The sequence below is a fragment of the Clavelina lepadiformis genome, chromosome 6 (assembly GCF_947623445.1).
Source record: "Clavelina lepadiformis chromosome 6, kaClaLepa1.1, whole genome shotgun sequence".
NCBI lineage: Eukaryota > Metazoa > Chordata > Ascidiacea > Aplousobranchia > Clavelinidae > Clavelina > Clavelina lepadiformis.
The window spans coordinates 9,105,397-9,125,639 of record NC_135245.1 but is presented as its reverse complement, the minus strand read 5'-3'; the positions used below and the strand labels follow the sequence as shown (position 1 = coordinate 9,125,639).

At 34.2% G+C, this 20,243-nt stretch overlaps 1 protein-coding gene across 3 annotated transcripts in view; it reads left to right on the top strand.

The window, feature by feature from the left end:
* LOC143461909 (stabilin-2-like) overlaps window positions 1–20,243 on the top strand; it is a 208,184-nt gene that overhangs the window by 46,426 nt on the left and 141,515 nt on the right. For all 3 annotated transcript variants that reach the window (XM_076959847.1, XM_076959848.1, XM_076959849.1), the window contains exons 7-10: window positions 179–312; window positions 1,215–1,367; window positions 4,985–5,106; window positions 8,076–8,201. In XM_076959847.1, the coding sequence (XP_076815962.1) occupies window positions 179–312; window positions 1,215–1,367; window positions 4,985–5,106; window positions 8,076–8,201 (535 nt within the window). The remainder of the gene's footprint in view (window positions 1–178; window positions 313–1,214; window positions 1,368–4,984; window positions 5,107–8,075; window positions 8,202–20,243) is intronic.

Sequence of the window (20,243 nt, the reverse complement as noted above, 5' to 3'; positions counted from 1 at the left end):
AAATAGCTGCACGAAAAATTATATCATGAATTTAAAATATTTCAGACAAAATAATAAACATAATGTGTGGCGATTAAGGCTTTTTGATGGGTATTGCATAAAAGAAAATTGCTCAGTGTTACTTAAATCAGATGTGTTAACAATTTGTTGAATTATACTTACAAGACAATCTTTTCAGCTACATACAATTGCAGCTGCTTTGAGGGATATACTGGTGATGGAAGATGGTGCATTCCAATTGATCCATGCCAATACAGCAATGGAGGATGTCCATCAAACTCAACTGTATGCATATTCATTTCACCAGGAAAGGTATTAATGTCTGTTATTTCATAAAATATAGAAATTGAAAAAAGAGAGGGAAAGAGTAAAAGGAAATGACAAAGAATTGGTTATAAGAGTATGATTGATCAGTGAAAACCAAGTATTGAATACACAGAGCATTGAACGGTCTTTGATTACGTTAAGTAATTATGCAATTCCATATAGATATAATATAAGGTATTCAAAAGTAGAGATGTGCCGATGCTGGTTCCGCCCATTTGTTACCGATGCCGATATTCATGTTATTTCATGACCTTCCAAAACAGCAATGTTCAATACGATTTTATAATTGTCTCGTTGCATGTTACTTCATGTAATGTACAATATTTATTTTTTCTAAACCTTGACTACCAATCTGCAACTTACCCACATGTAGTTGTAAATCCTAAGGATTTCTCTGCACTTGCTCACTTGTTAAACATCACTGGCTTCGAACAGTACAGGTAGTAAAGGTAAAAATTTAACTTCATTCCAATACATTGCTTGCTCATTCATGATCTGTAGTCTACAAAAGTTTGTGCACAACTTCAAGAAACAAAGAGGCATTGCGACAATGGTTTTCCAGGCATTTATTTGATTTTGTAATGTGTACAGATACAATGAATAATTTATTCAGAAATGCTAAACTTTTAGAATCCCAAGGTTTGCTGAAAGATTTATGGCGTCATGTGACCTCACAGTGTAGCAGAATGTAAAACCATGCAGTCAGAAACTTGATTGAAGTTAGACATGTGCCGTGTCAGTTGCAATTGCTTGTTTAGCAATGACCAATAACTGATAAAAATAGTATTCATCAAAAATATTTTAACTAGTGATTTCTATAAACGACTCCTGTAATTTTGTATAATATTTATTTAATATTTACTAAATAATTTTCTGTGTTTTCGCAGTCTTCTTGTGATTGTAAAACTGGTTATGATAACCAAACATCGGTTGGTTGTGCTTTAATTGACATTTGTGGAAAATACGAAAATACCACATGTGACTTCAATGCAACATGTAAAACTGTGGTAGATAGCGGTGCTATTGGAGTGAAATGTCATGTAAGTTGATAACCTATTGTATTGTATAATCTATGTGAGTGATGCCCAACTGGTGTGCTTTCTGACAATACTAGGGTAACTGTTTTAGATAAAAACTATTTTTAAATAAAATCTCCTTCGGCCCAAACATGGCAATTGTACCAACGGAACCCAGTATAAAGTTATTTTCATTTCCCTGTGGGTAAAACGTTTTCGTTCTCTAGCAGATTAAGTTAACCAAGGTGTTAATGAGGAATTTTATGAATGATAACAACACAAAATAGTTACAAACTGAAAACTTCAAGTTTAACTACCGATCACGATACTATGACACTTTATCGAAAGACACTTTATCGAACGACACTTTATCGAACGACAGTTAATCGAACCGACAGATGATCGAACGACACTTTATCGAATGACAGTTAATCGAACCGACAGTTGATCGAACGACACTTTATCGAACCGACAGTTGATCGAACGACACTTTATCGAACCGACAGTTGATCGAACGACAAACTTTGACAATAGCTTCAAGCAAGATTTTTGCGTATTTCTCAATCATTGAGACAATAAGCCATTGTGATGTGCGGTCTTTGTAATGGTGTGCATTAATGAATTGTGATGTATATATCATAAAGTTGACGATTTATATTTTATATCTATATTTTATATTTGTATCATAAAGTTGACGATTTCGCATGGCGGCCGGCTCGCCATGCGAAACCGTCCGGCCCGAAACATATTAATAAGTTATCACAAGAATACGGCCCGCCGTTTCTTATTGAGTTTCAAACTGCAGTGTTAGCTCTGTTTGAAAAAATTGTGGTATTTTTACGCCATAAGTACGTCGTACTAGTCTATTGTTACGCCATAAAACTGGTGCGAAGGCGGTAGACCAGTATCTCGTACTAAGTACGAGATTGTCTGTACAGTAGACTAGACTAGTCGTTATAGATACAAAGAGTAAGGAATTGAAGGCAAAATTTCATAGCAAGGGGCATATCGCTGCTTGACTTTTACACAAAGTAGCTTCTTGAAAGTGGTCTTTATCCCAGCTTTTTCAATTCTTGTTGTACAACGGTTCGAGGACTTCCTGGCCACGTTCAGTGACGACGATGAGCAGCACTTGTCTGAATACATTGAATATTTAGAAACTACTTGGATTGGACGATTGCGTCGCAGGAATCGTCGTCAACCTCTATTTCCTATCCGGTGTTGGAATGTCTTCCACCGGGTTCAAGATGACCTTCCACGAACGAATAATAGCATTGAAGGATGGCACAATGCGTTCAGCAAGCGTGTCTCAATATCCAATCCGACGCTTTGCAGACTCGTCAAAAAAATTAATCAGGAACAAGGTTCCAACGAAGTGTTTATTGAGCAATTGAGTGCTGGAATTGCTGGCCCACCTCGGAAGAGGCGCTACGACGCTGTCAACCAACGACTGAAGAGCATAGTCGAAAATTATGACTCAACGAATATTGACATAAAAAGTTATCTTCGAGCAATTGCACACAACTTGTAATTAAATGAATGCGATTGAAATGAGCACTTCGTCAGTTGTCGTGCTTTTAACAGTGCATATCGTCAGTTGTTTCGATAAATTGTCGTTCTTTTAATAAATTGTCGTTCTTTTAACAGTGCATATCGTCAGTTGTTTCGTTAAATTGTGGTTCTTTTAACCCTATCCTAACCAGGCTCGCGAGTTTACTAAAAAACTAGGTGTGGCCGACCCCGCACACACATTTGCAATCGCTAATTACTAGAAAACTATGCATCGTAGACTGATGAGATTTTTACAGGTTAATAGAAACATCATCTGGCTTCCTGTATACATCATAATTGTAAAACTAAAGAAAGTGAATTTAATGTAAATTAGGTATTTCTAAAAGTGACACATTTCTATAAATTCTTCTTGTTACGCCGCGCCCCCGCTGTGAGAAGAGAACGAAAGAGAATAGTTAGTCAAGTTATTGGTGCGTAAATGAGTAATACGCTTCAATGCGGAGAGAGAGCAAAATTATATAAATATCACAATATCTCAAAAATTACAAAATCCAACTTTATCAAACAAACATGGACAGATAGCTGAACATTTTTTATGAAAAGTCACCAAATTTCAATTTTCTACAGCAAATAATGCAACTGTACGCCACGTTTTGCTATGACTGTGTGCGGGAGAAGCAACAGTCGATTCGATCAACTGTCGGTTTGATCAACTGTCGGTTCGATTACTTGTCGTTCGATCAACTGTCGGTTCGATAAAGTGTCGTTCGATCAACTGTCGGTTCGATCATCTGTCGTTTCGATCAGCTGTCGTTCGATTAAGTGTCGTTTGATAAACTGTCGTTCGATAAAGTGTCGTTCGATAAAGTGTCTTTCGATTAAGTGTCGCGTCACGACCGATCACAGATGCGTTTTTCGAATTCGCATATGAAATACTGAGCCAAACGTATGGTGATTGACTGATTGTTTTCATTAAAACAAAGACACCATTAAAGTATGGCACAATGTACCATGATTGCTACCAGGTAGTATGAACCATCCCCTTTTTTCTGCCAACGTTTCAATATTCGGCATTGCAGCTGAGGTAGGTCTGTATTGCTAAAAATTTGTGTCTTCCAAAGTGCGCAGTTTCTCATTCTTCGTTCTGTACACTGTTGAACTGTTTTGAAAATGCCTTATAATAATTTTACATCGCCATACCTGTTCAATTTTGGCACAAAGCATGTTTGTTGTTGTCACTTATATGTTGTTTGAGCACCTCTTTCTTTCGATATATGAAATTCCTAGCAATCATATCATTTCTGCAACTTGTTTTTTTCTATTGGAGTTTTGCTGTTATGCTCCATGCCTTGCATGCATACAACATATCATCATAACATAGCAATGAGCATGTGTTAGATTTAATTTGTTTTAAGAATCACTCTTTCATCTTTCCATATCGTTTTGAGTACTCACATTATCGATATTGCCTGTCTGTGTCGGTTTATTATAGTTCCTCTTTTTTTTGCGGTGCTGATTCCCACGTTATATCTAGATGCTGATATATCCTGAGATTTCATCAGCTTGATCATCCATTTTGTAACGTATATAATGCGGATTTGGAGTTTTGTTGCTTCAAACATTGTTGCCACTGTAAATAGGCGATTACTCACAACAAAGAAAAAATTCTTTCCATCACTCTGCATATAAGGTGTAAAAAATTGACGCAATTTTTTTCTGTGCAAACCATGCTTAAGAAAATTTAATTTTGTGCCATGCTTTGTTTGGCAAACAATAACAAAGGAAAAAGAAAGAATTTCAGGGATTTCTAGCAAATGATCAGAAACAGGTGGCTGATTTTCTTACAAGGTGAAATACTGTTACGATATGAATTGTCTTTTTCTGTCCTCATTAACTTAAATCTTTGTTGAACTACACTACAAGTAACTTTAAATAACTGTCAAAAGAGTTTTATGCTAAAAAAAATTTTTATGCAGCATTGTCCTTTGCAAAATTTTGTGAAACAAAAGTAGCTATTGTGGTAAAAGAGAAAATTATATAGATGTAAAATTAACATTACTAATTGTTTTATAGTGGCTATTTACTTCTGTATAGACATAATTTTTATTAAATGTTTTATGTTTTCTAAGTGTCCACTTGGAAGTAGAAGTATTGGTCTAAAATGTTACTCTGATGTTTTGACTGAAATATTGAATGCTAATGAAACAGGATTTTTTAAAAATCAGCTAAATTTTGCCATTGAAATGTTAAGGTAAGTGTGTATACTAGAAATGAGATGTTAGTCAAAAATGAAGCTTTTTTATTTTGAATTTTCTCATGACCTGTTTTACCTAAAGTAATTACCATACTTTTAAGAATTAGTTTCTCTCATCGAAAACTGGACATTGGTTAGTAAGCAACTGTCCAGTTGTCATTATTGAATGCTGCCTTATCTGTGTTATTCTAGCTTATACCAGCTCCATTAATGCCTACCTAATATAAGAATGTAATTTTTATTTAAAAGTTACTCTTGTAAATTTTTCTTTTTAGTTTCTGTCAGCAATATAATTCACGAGGACTTATTTAGCAATACATCAAAAATAAATATTCCAACAAGACATTCATGTTCACAATAGCCATTTAGTGGATTTCTTCAGTGTACTGTATATTGCTTTGTGGGTTACAGACAGTTTTTGCTAAGAAATAGATTACTTTGATGATCTCAGATCTCTGGGTTCGGTCTGTCAAAAAATTCCTGCTACTTTTGCATAAATTATTACATAAGTACGGCTCGTTTTTTATTTGGTTTCGCGAGTTTTTGAAAGATAACACTGGTCAACAAAAATTTTGTTGCATTTATACCTACACTTGTTCTAACCTAATTTGGGAGTGCTGAATCTGACCTTAGTTTTTTCTGCAAGGTCTAGATTTTTTGTAAATTGAGCTTTTTTATTTTATCTTTACTAAATTCAAATTTTCTGAAAAATTACATGATTTGTCAAATGATGTTCTTGCTTATAGTCGAATAACCAACCTCAAAACAAAAATAGGTTTTCTAAAATAATTTATTGAAAATGCTTTTGACATGCGCTAGTCCAATGGACATTTGTACCGAGTATGACTAAGAAGTTTCTTTTACAACATCAAAAGGTTGCCTGGAATTTTTTGACTTTTCCTGGACTTTTTGTTATTCTATCAAATGGGTGCATTTTTATCTGAACTGTGTTTATATTTTTTTCAGAAATGTCAAGTTTTAACAGTTATATCTACAAGATTTTTTAATTTGTTGATTAATGACATTTTGGTCATTGTAGAAAAAGCTGAATAATGGAATAGGGTTAAGTTTATTGTTGTTTTTTATTTGTTGTGTACTTGTATTTCTACAATTTAATATTGCATGGTCTTGTTTTGCAACTCCCTTGAAATCAAATTTGTTTAACTTACAGGTAAGTTCAGGTCCCGTAAATCTGTCAAATTTGTTTAACTTACAGGTAAGTTTAAGTTACAGGTCCCGAAAATTTGTCCTATTTTCTGCCAATAATGCCAGTTATTGCATTGGTGCCCAAATTTGTTTCATGCAAGGTATTTCTCATCACAAAATCTACTACAATCGAATCCGCTTCATTCGGACACCGGATAAACCGGACAACCCGGACAACCGCTTTATTCGGCCAAAATGCTCGGGAACGGAACAAAAGTAAAAATTGAACATAAAAACTCCTGTAATTCGGACAATTCTCCGCTTAATTCGGATACAGGTTCGCAATTCCTATCCTTAGGTTATTACACAATAAACAGTACTTCGTTCGTTTTAACACAAGATGCAATTGCATTATGAGTGATTATGGCGAAACAATGACGATCCATTCAGTAACAGTCGACAATGAACTCATATAAGACCGTACCAGCTTCATAGTCGCTTTTACTTCGGTACAATTGCGTCCATCTTGTAGAACAGAATGGTACAGAAAAGTTATAGCAGAAAAAGTGAAATTGCACACTAAAGTAAACGAAGAAAAAATAAAGACACTTCCTTGACAGTTCGACAGTTAGCTGCGTTGGTAGTGATATAAAAAAATACTTTGCAAGATTGGCTGATTGGTTTGGTATCGAAATAGTGTACAATACAACTAACCTGAAGGTATAACTCTTGTGCGTTTTATGCGATCAGTGCCAATTACTGCAGTATAGCGCAGGTGCAATTCATTTATTACGCAGCACTACAGTATTTTAAATGCGTTGTCTGCCTTTACGCATGACCATGAAACGAACAATTGATTTTCCGCTTAATACGGACAAAGCCGTTTCTCCGCTTAATTCGGCCAAAAGTGAGCGGAACCAAAGTGTCCAAATTAAGCGGAGTTGACTGTACTACCAAAAAAGCATTGGTTATAAAATGCATCTTTATCTGACACCAGTAATGATGTTGAAATATTTATTGTTACCTTCTTCAGTTTTTACACAAGAACTCAAGTTTTCATATATATATTTTCATATATCAAATGCATTCTTAAAATAAATCTGGCAAACAGAATTCCAAACATTACTCAAACATCGGCATCATGAGCATTGTGACGTCACAATTGCTACGAGATATGTCGTAATAATAGTAAAAATAGTAGTACCGTATATACTCGAGTATAGTTCGAGATTTTTGCAACTGATTTTCACCTCAAAAAGCAGGGTCGACCTATACACTGGCAAGCAAAACTAAAACCTCCAAGTTCAGCTGACAGCACGGTGACTGATGCATACAAAGTACAGAAATGTCTCCAATAAAAGAAACAAGTTTAATCACAAAAACACCAAATAGTAAACGCAACCAACAATACGAAATAAAGACAGAAGGTGCATTGTGATAATATTTGCCTGCTGCTTACACGATACGAATATCACGTGAAGGTTTCACGCTCGAGGAAATTATGACTTGCGTCATGCGAGTTCTTTGAAGGTTTGTCTTAAGGAAGTGCTGATGAAATTTACAGTTATGCAATTGCTACACAAGTACTGGTAAGCTAGGGAATAAGCTAGTCGACTTACATATGAGAGAACAAAAATATGTCCGATTTTTAACGACAAAGTAGCGGTTGACCTATACATGAGGTCAACCTATGTTCAAGTATATACGGTAGTTGTAGTTTCACAAGTAACTGTATTTGATACTCCAGCATGACATATTACAAAGCAAACTGGTCTAACAGAAACTGCATTTTATATCTGACATTTGCTTCACTTTCAAAGCTCGAACTACTTCTCTCAGCTTTTCCACATGTCTTCATTCACCGTCTTTGTACCAAGAGATGATGTGTTTGGTGAGTTAGAGGCTGTCCAACCATATTCAAGTGTTTTGTGGAATGCTTACACCAGGTAAACTCTTTAATATTTAGTGGATTTTTTTCACTGTGTTTTACTCATTTTAACATGATTAGCTGACTATGTAAATGTAACTGCATTATATTTGAAATTTGCTTCAACTCTTCCTGAAATATAATTTGTTTTTTCAATAAATTTTGTAGTATTGTAATCAATGTTCCCTCTAAGCTGCGCGCGTGCGCAAATGCGCACTGCTGATACGGTCTCCGCGCACAGAAAATCTGTGCTGCTCACAAGAAAAAAATCCAACCTGAATTGAAAATAAAATAAACGCATAATAATGGCCACAGTGTGCACGTGGCACGTGTTATGTTGCTCACAATGGTCCAAGGGACCGCTCAGGGACTTAGTGTGTTTGCTCAGACTCATGAACAATTAGAGGGAACATTGACTGTAATTTTTATCCCCTGATTTAATAATTTTTTCATGAAAACTGCATCATCAGAAAGTGCCGCTCATGTCTTGCTCATAAGCATTAAACCGGTTATGCAGCTGTATATTGAGCAAGGAGATGGCATAATACATGTCCACCGTCTTAACCAGCTTTCAGAGATCTTACTGCGTGGCTAGCTTTAGCTTCAATGGGATAACTTTCTTTAAAATTCATTGGATGTGTATTAGCTTATCTTTTTGCAACAGGGTTCAACAGAGCTTAAAAGTGTTTTTTTTCCAGCGGCTAAGCATAAGATTTGTTCTTGGTCAGGAGTCCACCTGTTGATTTTTAACATACCTTGCCCCAGGTTATATTTTACAGTTTGCTAGTTTACTTTATTTGTCACTCTATAATGTGATTCCATATTTTGTTGAAATCCCTTCCAGTTTTGTTCTTTGGGCATTAGTTATGTTGGTGCTTTTCGCATCTTATTGTACCCAACTTGCCAAACAGACATGAAACATGACACGTCAACCTGCTGTCACCACCCCAAGCAGTTTTTACTTGCATGCACATCAATACAGAATAAAATTGACCGTTGTTGTGTATTAATCGTATACGATTTATACCTATACACACATGTGTTCTAGAAAAAAGTCAGATTATCTCTCAACCTGCAACATTGTAGTCTTTAATTAACCTATTAAACAGGTGCAGTGTTTTAATTACCTCTTGTCTTTTATATGAAACAGAGGGCAACTGCTCTTTTAAATTTTTGCGGAGCAAAAATTGTACGTGAAATTAGTCTAAAAGCTGACGTTTTTAATTCACTACATAAAATTATAGTCTTATGGTAGTCTGTGAAATGAAATGGAAGTGAAATGTTTCAGGAAATTTTGAAAGGGCTTGCACAGGAACTTCTAAAATGTAAATGAATGTCAGTTACGTGGATACACATTTTTATATCAATAATGGAATAGTATCATCACAGGGCAAAGTTTGAAATTGCCGGGATTATTCCATTCAAGTTCCATTTTAGTTCTCAATCAGCACTTGTATTAGACATTTTACAGAGGTCTGAAAATGTTTTATTACAGATAATACATATTATTTTACGCATTATTATAACGGATCGAAAATTTCGAAAAAATTGCTTGATGCATTATTATTATTCGTCCTTCTCTCATCATATTGCTCTTTTGGTGCGATAACTCACATAAATAACATTGGACATTCTTGAAATTATACATGTGGATGGGGCGTAATAAAATCTCGGTCAAATTAGTATATGATCGTGATCACGTGGCTCCATTCTATGTGAAATCCCTCAATCTCCCAAATTTTATAAATTTTTTAGAGTTAATATCTCCTTTACCTTTTGCTGTGTTGCTTTCAAACTTTACCGCTTTAAAGCTACTTAATCCCTCAAAGTAGCACTTTATTGACGATTACATCCGGTCACTTTATAAGGAGATATAGGAAAATTTACAAGGGCTATTTGGATTACGACAAAAATTTCATGCTTTCTTGCGTAACTTTTTTCGCATCAAGATTACTTCTTCAAACTTCGTGGAAGTAATTATCGAGGTCATAGACTAAGTTGAGAAAAAAAATTTTTCATCACATGACCATAACTGTAGGAAATCATCTTTACATTACCGGGTTTTACTTTAATTTTTGTTGAAAAGTATTTATGATACAAAAATGAAACTTAGTTCGTTAGTTAATCTATTTACCCGTCATCCAAACAAGGGCCGATACTTACATTAGCTCACGTGATATGATGATAACAGCCCAAAATTGTGCTTTCACGTAAATTTTCAGATTTGAATGTTTTTTTGTCACTTATTTTTTCATTTTAACCACAGCTACTTCTAGCAGACTTCCTTTAAAGGTGTAAAACTTAACACATATACTTTTACTGTTAGTTAAAGATCAAAGGGTATTCACAGTTATTAAATATTTTAAACCTTAATATTCTGACGATTTTTAGTCATTTTTCTTGAAACTTCATGTGTTTGTTGCATATTTAGGGGCAATTCAGACAAAAAATTTCAATTCATAATTTTTAACCTGAAATTGATTTTTTTCGACAAATATTACTACAATAAATTTAAAAACATATTTAACAATTTTGTTACATAAATTCATTAGTTTGAGCATAAGTAACATATCCAGTTATTTTCATATCAATCACATGACTACTTCAACCGAAAATTGCCAAAAAGCTTTGAAAATAAACCCTTTTCGGCATTTAATAAATCCTTTATGTTTTAAGTTTGTGTTAAGAGATTTCAACAATTGGTGACAACGATCAAGGCCAGAATTCATGTAAAAAATCATAAAACTGGCCAACAAAAATTTTGGCATGGAAGGTAAGAACGATTTTAGAGTATATCAAAGGCGCTGAGCTCAAAAATGCATTTAGTTTTTGCAAATAGGCTTTAGTTTTTAAGATATTAGCGAATTTCGATATTTTTGGTACTTTTTAAATTTGAAGCTAGGTTGCATTTTATCTTATGGAACAGCCTATATTAAATGTTGTAGTAAGTCTATCTGCACTAAAAACACAAAAATGAGCAAGAGCGAAAGACAAAATGAGATTAGCTATTGAAGAAGTGCTGCATAAATCTATTCTTTTCCACATATTCAACACAAAAAATCCCCTATTTATTTGTATTTTTGTCAGATTCTCTTAACATGTTGCGATTTGTAAGACTAAGCTTCCAATAACACATTAAAACTTGCTTGAAGTGAATGATAAATAGCAGTAATTTGGTAATAACAAACCAAGTATGCCTAAACCTATGCAAGAAAGACAACAATTTGTAAAAACAGACAAAATGAACAAGTTTTTTTCCATTTACCACAGAATATTCAAAGCAAAACACTTTACAAAGAAATTATCCATCTCAGGATGTGCATTAGTGAAGTTCTTAGATATACTCTAGTTATTTACTCAAATTATCTTGAAGTCATCTGCAGGAAAGACTGTACAACTTTTGCCTGTAGTCTTGTTGTGGACAGCTTTGCATTAGGCACCAGTAGTAATCTGCCATCATGTGAGTATCCCATCTACCTTGATATCTCTCTTCCATTAATTTGATATCTTGGTGAAACCTTTCACCTTGTTCTTCACTCATGTTTCCGAGTTTTCGAGGAAGCGATCAAAGTGACTGAATAGATAGTAAACTTTTATGCTCATTCTTGATACAAGAGCTTGAAAGCTCGTCAGCATCACTTCTACTAGATCCACAAAGTTGCTTGCTTCTGTGTTTCCAAGAAATTCTTTTGCAACTGCAACGAAAGATGGCCTGGCTGCCTTGTTAACTTCAGCCATATGTGATGGAAAAACTTGGTCTTTAATTAATTTTCGTATTTGTGGCCCATCAAAAACTCCTGCTTTCAGCTTTTCAATACTAACACCAGGAAATACTTTGCGCAGGTAATCAAAAAATGCACCATCTTTATTTATGGCCTTGACAAATTGTTTCATCAAACCCAGTTTGTTGTATAATGGGGGTAAAATGATACGATCACGACTGACCAAAGGTTCATTTACAATGTTTTTATCTCCGTGCACAAGCTGTTCATGTATGGGCTATTCCTTTTTAATCCAGTGTTGATCAGTGGCCCGACTATCCCAGGATCAAAGAAAGCAAAGATACTTGGTGTAGCCGCCTTGTTGTCCTAAGAGAAAGTTGACCGTTTTCAAATCAACGCATATCTCCCAGCTATACTCAGTATAAGAAAGTTTTTTCAAGACCATCTTTACACTTTGGTAGTGTTCCTTTAAAACGACTGAGTGGCCAATTGGAACACAAGCAAACTTGTTTCCGTTGTGAAGTAGCACACATTTCAAACTTTTTTTGGAGCTCTTAATAAATAACCTGCATTCTTCTCGTGTATATTCAAGTAGACACATAGATGAAAGAAGTCCTTCGATGTTATTACAGTACACAAAATTATGTTCTCGAGAAAAAAATTGTATTAACATTTCTTCTCTGTCCCGGTAAAACATTATTTTTGTTGCAAAATCAAGAATGTTATGATCATGGAGTCGAGAAGCCAGCGCTTCAAACGCTTCTTTAGATAAACCTAAATCACGAACTAGGTTGTTTTGCTTATCTTAAGTAAAAGGCTTCAGTTTACTCTGCATTTGGGAAGATGTTGAGGAGTCGGTGTCGCTGCAGTTGCTACAGCGGCTACTGTTGTCATCTTCATCTTCCACTGCATCCAACATCGCAACTTCATCTGAAATCAGATCTAGCAGGGACGTAAAAACTAGAACAGAAATTTCAGGGCAGTGGGCAACTGGCCGTAAAGCAGAGTCAATGTAGGGGTATTGCAATGTCTTCTTCTTATTTTGGTTCCAATCTGACATGTCATTCATGCAAAAATAACAATCATCATGGTCATTCTTAGGCTCGCGCCAAACCATAGGGATTCTAAATTGCATAGATTTGACTTTACCTTGAGTCCATAAGCGCAAAGTTTCATTGCAATGTGCAATTTCATTGCAGACCATGTCAGGTGCCAAGCATTTATGTTGATCGCCCAACTTCATGCCACTTTGTAAGCTCTCTTGGTGAAATCTCGCACATTGAATAATCGCTGCTTCTTCATCGTGTACTCACCATAGACGTAGCAAAACACATTTGGGTCATAACGACACTTTCTCCGTCTAGCTGTACCACTCGTTTTTATAACATATACTTAAAAAACCCGTTAATTATAATTTTTGAAAATGTTAAAGCATAAATTAAAGTCATGGCTGAAGGTACATTATCTTTATCCTGACTTTAAAAAAGCATGTTAACTCTGAACCTACTAATCGTCGGTCATGAGATACTTGCCATCTGACATAATTCTTCAGTTCAAGTGGGAGGATAAATTAGCGTAAGCTGTCTACTCAAAAATATAGCCTTTAACTGATAACTTTGAGAAAACTAACTATTGCCTTATCACTGCGCTACAAAGCTTATGTTAGTGCTTGATGGGAGATGATATAAACTAATCCAAGGCCTTATTTACCTCCCAAGCGAGAAGTTTGTGCCAGACAGCTCAACATTTGGGAAAAACTAAATAGCTGCTTCACATGGCTTCAGTTTTTATTAACCTATGTTACTTACTAGCATACATTTCTAACTTTTCATGGTATATGTAGGAAGAATTAGTATCTCAAAAACTAGAACCAATTCAGAAAAAGTAATAGCATTTTTGGTCTCAACACCCGTGATATACCCCTAAATCGATTTAACATATCATGCCTTTTGAAAAAATTTTGTTTGTTGGCCTGTGTTAACCATCGAAAAACGCACTAAGAAGTTATGCGAAGGTTACTTTCACGTTTTTTGACATTTTGACCGAAAGTAATGTATTGCTAATCAGTATATTTCAACGAATCATTCTACCTTAAGAAAATGTTTTCAATTTACCATAAGAACATTATTCTAAGCAAAAATAATACAACCGTCCATTGTCATATTAATCAAGTGACTACTTCGACTGGAAGTCGCCGAAAACCTTGCAAAATAGGCATTTTTTGGAGTTTCGTAATGCCTTTATGCAATAATTGTCTCAATCTTAATGATTTATTATCTTCACATTTGTCGTTAGTTGGAAAAAGTCCTTTTCAGTATTTAGGTTTACCGATCAACTTCATTTTTTAGTTACGCTCCTCTCGAAGTGTTGGTCAAAGTTAATGCATATGTATCCATCACTAGTGATTGCGCCGACTCAGTAAATACACTATAAACTTGATCCTTTGTCAAATTTTTCATTGTGCATTTCAATAAAATAACTCATTAGAGATCTATATTTGCAGTAAGGGATAATGTTCATGCTGCCAGAAAACATGCATTACAGTAGAAAGCACGAGTACTGTGGTAACATATTTGCAAATAAAATAATGAACAAAAAAAATTAGCACAAACCTCAGCCTATACCATCCATGCAAAATTTGCAATTAACTAATAACTGGTAGGCTAGCATACAGTTAGAACCCGTTACTTGGTTTAGGCTGAACACGATGTTTTACACAACTGATAGACTGATTTAAAGAGCCACAAAACTATGTAAAGAAGTAAGATCTTCAATGCAAAGTACATGAAATCAATTAGCTGTTATCAGTAAAGCCTGGCATAAATCTCCCTGAATTTTGACTTTCAACAATGTCTAGGCTAGAAACACCTATATTTCTATTTTGGAAAAAATCCATTTGCACTGGTGCCTTTGCGGTACTGAGGCGTATGGGTGTCAGAAAAGTGTTAATTTCTTTGTTTATTTCTATATCTAGGAAGATTATTAAAAATACGATTAATTGAAACCCGCTCTATGTGGACCCATGAAATTTTGCATGTGAACTAGGCTTGCTTATTATATCATACTGAAATATGACAAAAATCACGTATCTCTATATCTCGTTACTTAGGCACAAAGTCAAAAAGGGAAAAGCCTAAAAACACACATTGCCGACATTTTCATGCCAATTACCAACAAATTTTCCAACCTGGAACTATGAAACGTGCCAAATGCTAGGAGAATTTCCCGCTAGAAAAGAACACTAACCATTTTGCCTTCTGATTGGTCTAAACAAGTTTTTTAAAGCTCTGCGTAAGAGTCCAACAAAATCACAGAGACCTTAGTTTTGCATAGTTCGACGGCTTCTTCAAACAATAGCCTATATAGACTTGTTACTAGTTGTTGACAGAATAATAACAAAGCAAACCCGCATTGATGTCACATGCACACCGCTTCGGAATTCCTTTTACTTCTTCTTGTATAGTGAAATCCTGCATATGCCATTCATGACAATTGTCGTGTTGCAACTTCAAAATTCAGTAGACATTTATAACAGCTTTTTAAGCTTTCAGTGATAATTATTTAGAAATTTCTGTAAATTGTCTAATTGCAACCGCCGAATGGCTTGCCTGGCGACTGTTTGTAACTGCTACTTACTACTGCATAGTGAAGAGGAACCTGGCTACCAAGATCTATCATCTCTAGAACATCCGTGTTAATATTTCGATCTGTATTGAAGTTGGCTGGCCAACTACTAGTTATAATTTGTTTGGTGACTGTGTTGTCGTTCTCAAATCACTGTGCTACATATGGAATCGATTAATGGTACCGTGTTTTATGTTTTGAATTTCTTCTGTTTATGTAATTTTGGCAACCAATTTGGAAATATACTTCAATTGCATTTTATGTTGCTTTTTTCATGAGCAATCTAGTTTGACAGCCTAGTTGCATCACTTCATTGCAATGGTTGCAACATATGGTCCATTAGCCAGAATGTGACATGCACAGTTATTTTATGTGGCCTGTATAAGCTTTAATAAAGGTAGCTTAGGTCATGTTCGATTAAAAGTTTTTGTTATTCTTTGAACTCTCAAAAATGTATGTATAGTACAGCATGTTACCGATTTTCTGGGATTTCACTGAAGACTAACATAATATTAATTATGCTTTGTAACCTTTTTCACTATTTCCATGGTTATAAATTACAATACCAGTGTTATTATTAGTTTATAGTAAAATAAAAAAATAAGATATATGTTGGCATTTTTTGCCATCTCATAGTACAACTGATGAAGCAAGCTTATGTCTTCGAAAGTTTGTATAGAGAAATTAAAAATAAAAGTTAACCCTAGAGTGCATCCTATATCTAGCATTTTTTCCCTATATACTGATTATACTGGGTTAATATGGTTCAATCATCATCATCTTCGTACAAGTTAATATTAAGACAGAAGATGCTAAACATCACATTAATTGTGAAATGAAAATTTTAAAACTTTTCAGTTTCAATAAAGTTTTTATTAGAATTTTTACATTGTGTACAGATTGAGTTATATAATTAATTAATTTTGGTCTTCATACTTTTTGCATAAAACTGTTGCATTCCTCTGTCCTTTTGAATACTTGGGTTTTTAAAATGTTAGAACTACACAGTCGGACGTATAATTAAGGAACCCATGAATGATTGGCATCGCATGGACAAATGTCAACACTTAATTTTCGATATGCATCAGGGGTGCCCAACCTTTTTTGACCCAAGAACTGCTTTCCAAACATCCAGTATCCCGCAGTCTACCAGTCCAGTGACAACATCGCAAATTCACACACATCATTTCTGGTGTTTTGTTTTATTATGTACATGCTAATCTCAAACGTTTCAAATCCTCCCCAAAATAAACTTGTAACAGCACCTAACATATACTACATTATGATGTCACAATGAAATGCATCTAGCAAAATTAACTTCAAGCAAAAATTGAACAAACGAAAATGTGCTCTAAACCCTAAAGAAAAATGAAAATTTCCTTACGAAGTGAAGACACATTTTACCTATTTAAAAATGTAATCACTGCTTAATTGCTTTATCTGGTCAATACCGTTATTGTAATGAAACATTATTGTGGCAGAAACAACAAAACTGAATTTCCTTTCCATTTCGTCTTTTACATAATAATCCTTCCTGAAATTGAAATTTCTCTCCTGGTGAAGGTAGAAGCTCCCATCACAAAAAGATTGTCAATTGTTAGCATTTTTGGCAATCAAATTTTATTTGAAAAAAATTGGTCAAGATTTTCCATTGTTATTTGTTTGATTGTTGGATTGTTTTGGTTTCAAAGACATAGTACTTAGTTGATTATTCGATTTTTAAAGCAAGGTAATCTTTAGTTTGACTCTAGCTTGAATAAATAATAAGAAGTTGTGTTGGTCAAACCGTGTTGTGAATTCAATTGGTATTTTGTTTTGTGCTTGATTATGGAGTGCTCCTGTTGGGCCTCACGCACAACAATTTGACATAGAGCTTGGAGCGCACCTTTGTTATTAATGAACTGTTGTTGTGTTGTTTAATGCTTTTGCTCAGACCTAAATGTTTAAAGGGCTGTTTAGCCAAGTAAAAGATGATGGAGATGATAATTTTTTTTCGTCCATTGCCTCAGTTGTTTATTCTAAATTTCTTTCTGAATTAACCTTCTAAATATTTATTTCTTTATTCTTACATTTTGAAACTTTTCTTTTTGTTTTCATAACTTTCACTTTTTAAAATAAGTTTGAATTAATTTTCATTTTATGACTTTGTTTACGATTAGTTAAGTTGATTTTTACTGTAATGACTTTCATGAAATTTGCTGTAAGAGTTATAAGCATTGGTTTTGTAAATTTATGTATTTATCACGCTTAGTATAATGCATTTCTCTCATTTTTTTGCATTTTGATAGCCTGTTTCTGTTACGCTTAGTGTAATTTTTGCAAATTAATGTTTGATCTTTTTCTCTTTATTGTATTTCAAAAATACGCATAGTAAATATTTTCAGCAAATATTGTAGCAAAAAATCTTACATAAATAAATAAATAATATTATAAAAGTGTTTACCGTCTCTGGAATGTTTCAGTTAAGTGAAAGTTAAAAACAACTTCGAGAAGTAAACAAATAAAATGCAAGGCATTGAAACCCTCAGAACAAAACAAACAGCAGGTTTTTAGAAATGAATTATGTAATTTTTATATTCCAAATACTAATGAATTTTGCCAAGAAACAGTGCCTACACTGCTGCTAAAATAATTGGCAAACACTTTCCCTTCTTTCGAACGACCCTGACCTACACTGTGGCAATTGATCAAAACTGACAAATTTTCATTGGTCTGATTATTCCTTTATTGATTGATTTTTCCATATTACAGTCGGTAATTTTTTTCATCAAGAAATTATGCAGAACTGTGCAAGCCCTTACAGTCGCATCATATTTTTCTACACAAACGTTCATAGGGAATGCAAAATTCCTAAATTTAGATACCATTATGTTAAATGTGTTTTCAACTACTCTTCGGGTTTTGTTCAATCTGTAATTGTAAACCGCTTAAAGGTCTTTCCAAGATAGGGCTGAAGAACGCTGTACATAAAGGGAAAGCTTCAGCGCCATTGATGACAAAGGGCAACGTTGTGCTAGTTCCTAGTAGTAATTGCGATGTTAGTACGTTGCGTGTGTGACTGAGAAGTTTCGGAGAAATAAAGAACTCTTAAAAATAGTGCTGATCTGTCAGATTTTACAGATCACATTTGTAGCTCACTATATCACACACACACACTATCACAGTAAACTTGTAGCGAGCATCACAAAAAAACAGCATGGTACTAAAGGTTTTCTTGTAGTTAAAATTAAGGGATCCCGTATTTTATGGTACTTGCATTAAATCTTGTTTCCAAAAGCAATACCCCCAAAAAGATTGGAAAGTTCCAATAGTTAGAAAAAATCTTGGCTGATTTTGATCCAATCTTGAGATGATGGAGGTTCTAAATAGTTTGGTTGAAGCCTCTGTCAAATGGCTTAGCATGTTTCCAAAACCACCGAAGAGACTGTGAATTTATGTGTTCGATATAAAACACATTTGTTTGGAAAGAGTTGCCAGTAATGCAGAATCTATAAATATATTATTAATTATTATACACTTGAAAAATTACATTTTTACAATTCTAACATAAAATTTACAATTGGTAATAATTAAACCAACAACTATCACAAAAAAATTTATGGAGATTCAATTTTATGCCAAACATTTCTGGTAACATCCCTTTTCATGTAATTATTATCGGTGCGCTATACATACCTCAGCATAATAGCAAGACATTTATCAAGTGAAATTGATTCTATCATTACTGTTTGTTGCTTTTGAATATGGTACTTTATCAAGCTTAGCAGATAGTCAAAGACACATTCCAAAACATACTGAAAATTTTGCCACTCTATGCGTAATTCAAGGACAAGACATGTTTCGCCAAGGATTACCTTTACCATTGCATAGCGAGAAAATTACTCTGTGCGCAAAACTTGGTGATTTAGTTGGTGTGGAGTTGGAATTTAAGTTGTAAATGATGCTGCTGAACGTGTAATAAAATTAAACACTGATTTTTCTGGTATGTTTAGCGACAGCCCAGTGCAATGTGCCAACATATTGCAAGCAGTAGTTTCCAATCTTTAAAAATCTAATCTTGTTGATAAATATAGCTTTCGATCTTTTTATATGTTTTTATTTGGAACAAAATTTGGTTGCTGTTAATTCAACTCTTGGTTTGTTGATATACATTGAGTGAACTAGCAGGCCTGGTAAAACTCCCTTTCCTGAAAAGCATCCATAGACCTGAATAAGAATGATTTATGATATAACAATACCTCATTACTTATTTTTTGTATCATTTTGTAGGTATGCTAAGGCTCACTAGACTCCTATCGACTTTAAGATATCATTACACATCAAGACAAGTAGCAACCAGAAAAAACTATTTCTTTAAATAATTTTTTATAGAAACTGTTTATTTGGTCAAAATCAGAAGAAAAACTACCAAGTGCATATAGTTTTCAAATTTTTCCAAATTCCGAACAACCTTACTGTACGGTTAATCAAGCTCGACCATCACTTCGTATTACGAACAATCACATTGACACATCGTAATGACATATAAAAGAGAGAACTTTGTGCACTGCTTAATTATTATGAATAAAAACAGCAACACTATGTTAAAGAGACAGCTGATGAAAAGAGTAGGCTACAAAACTGTTAGACGTTTATTTACAATATTTCTATAATGCTGCCCATAACTGTATCTTTGTTGGTGATATATACATTACACAACACTCGTCTGTTGTAAT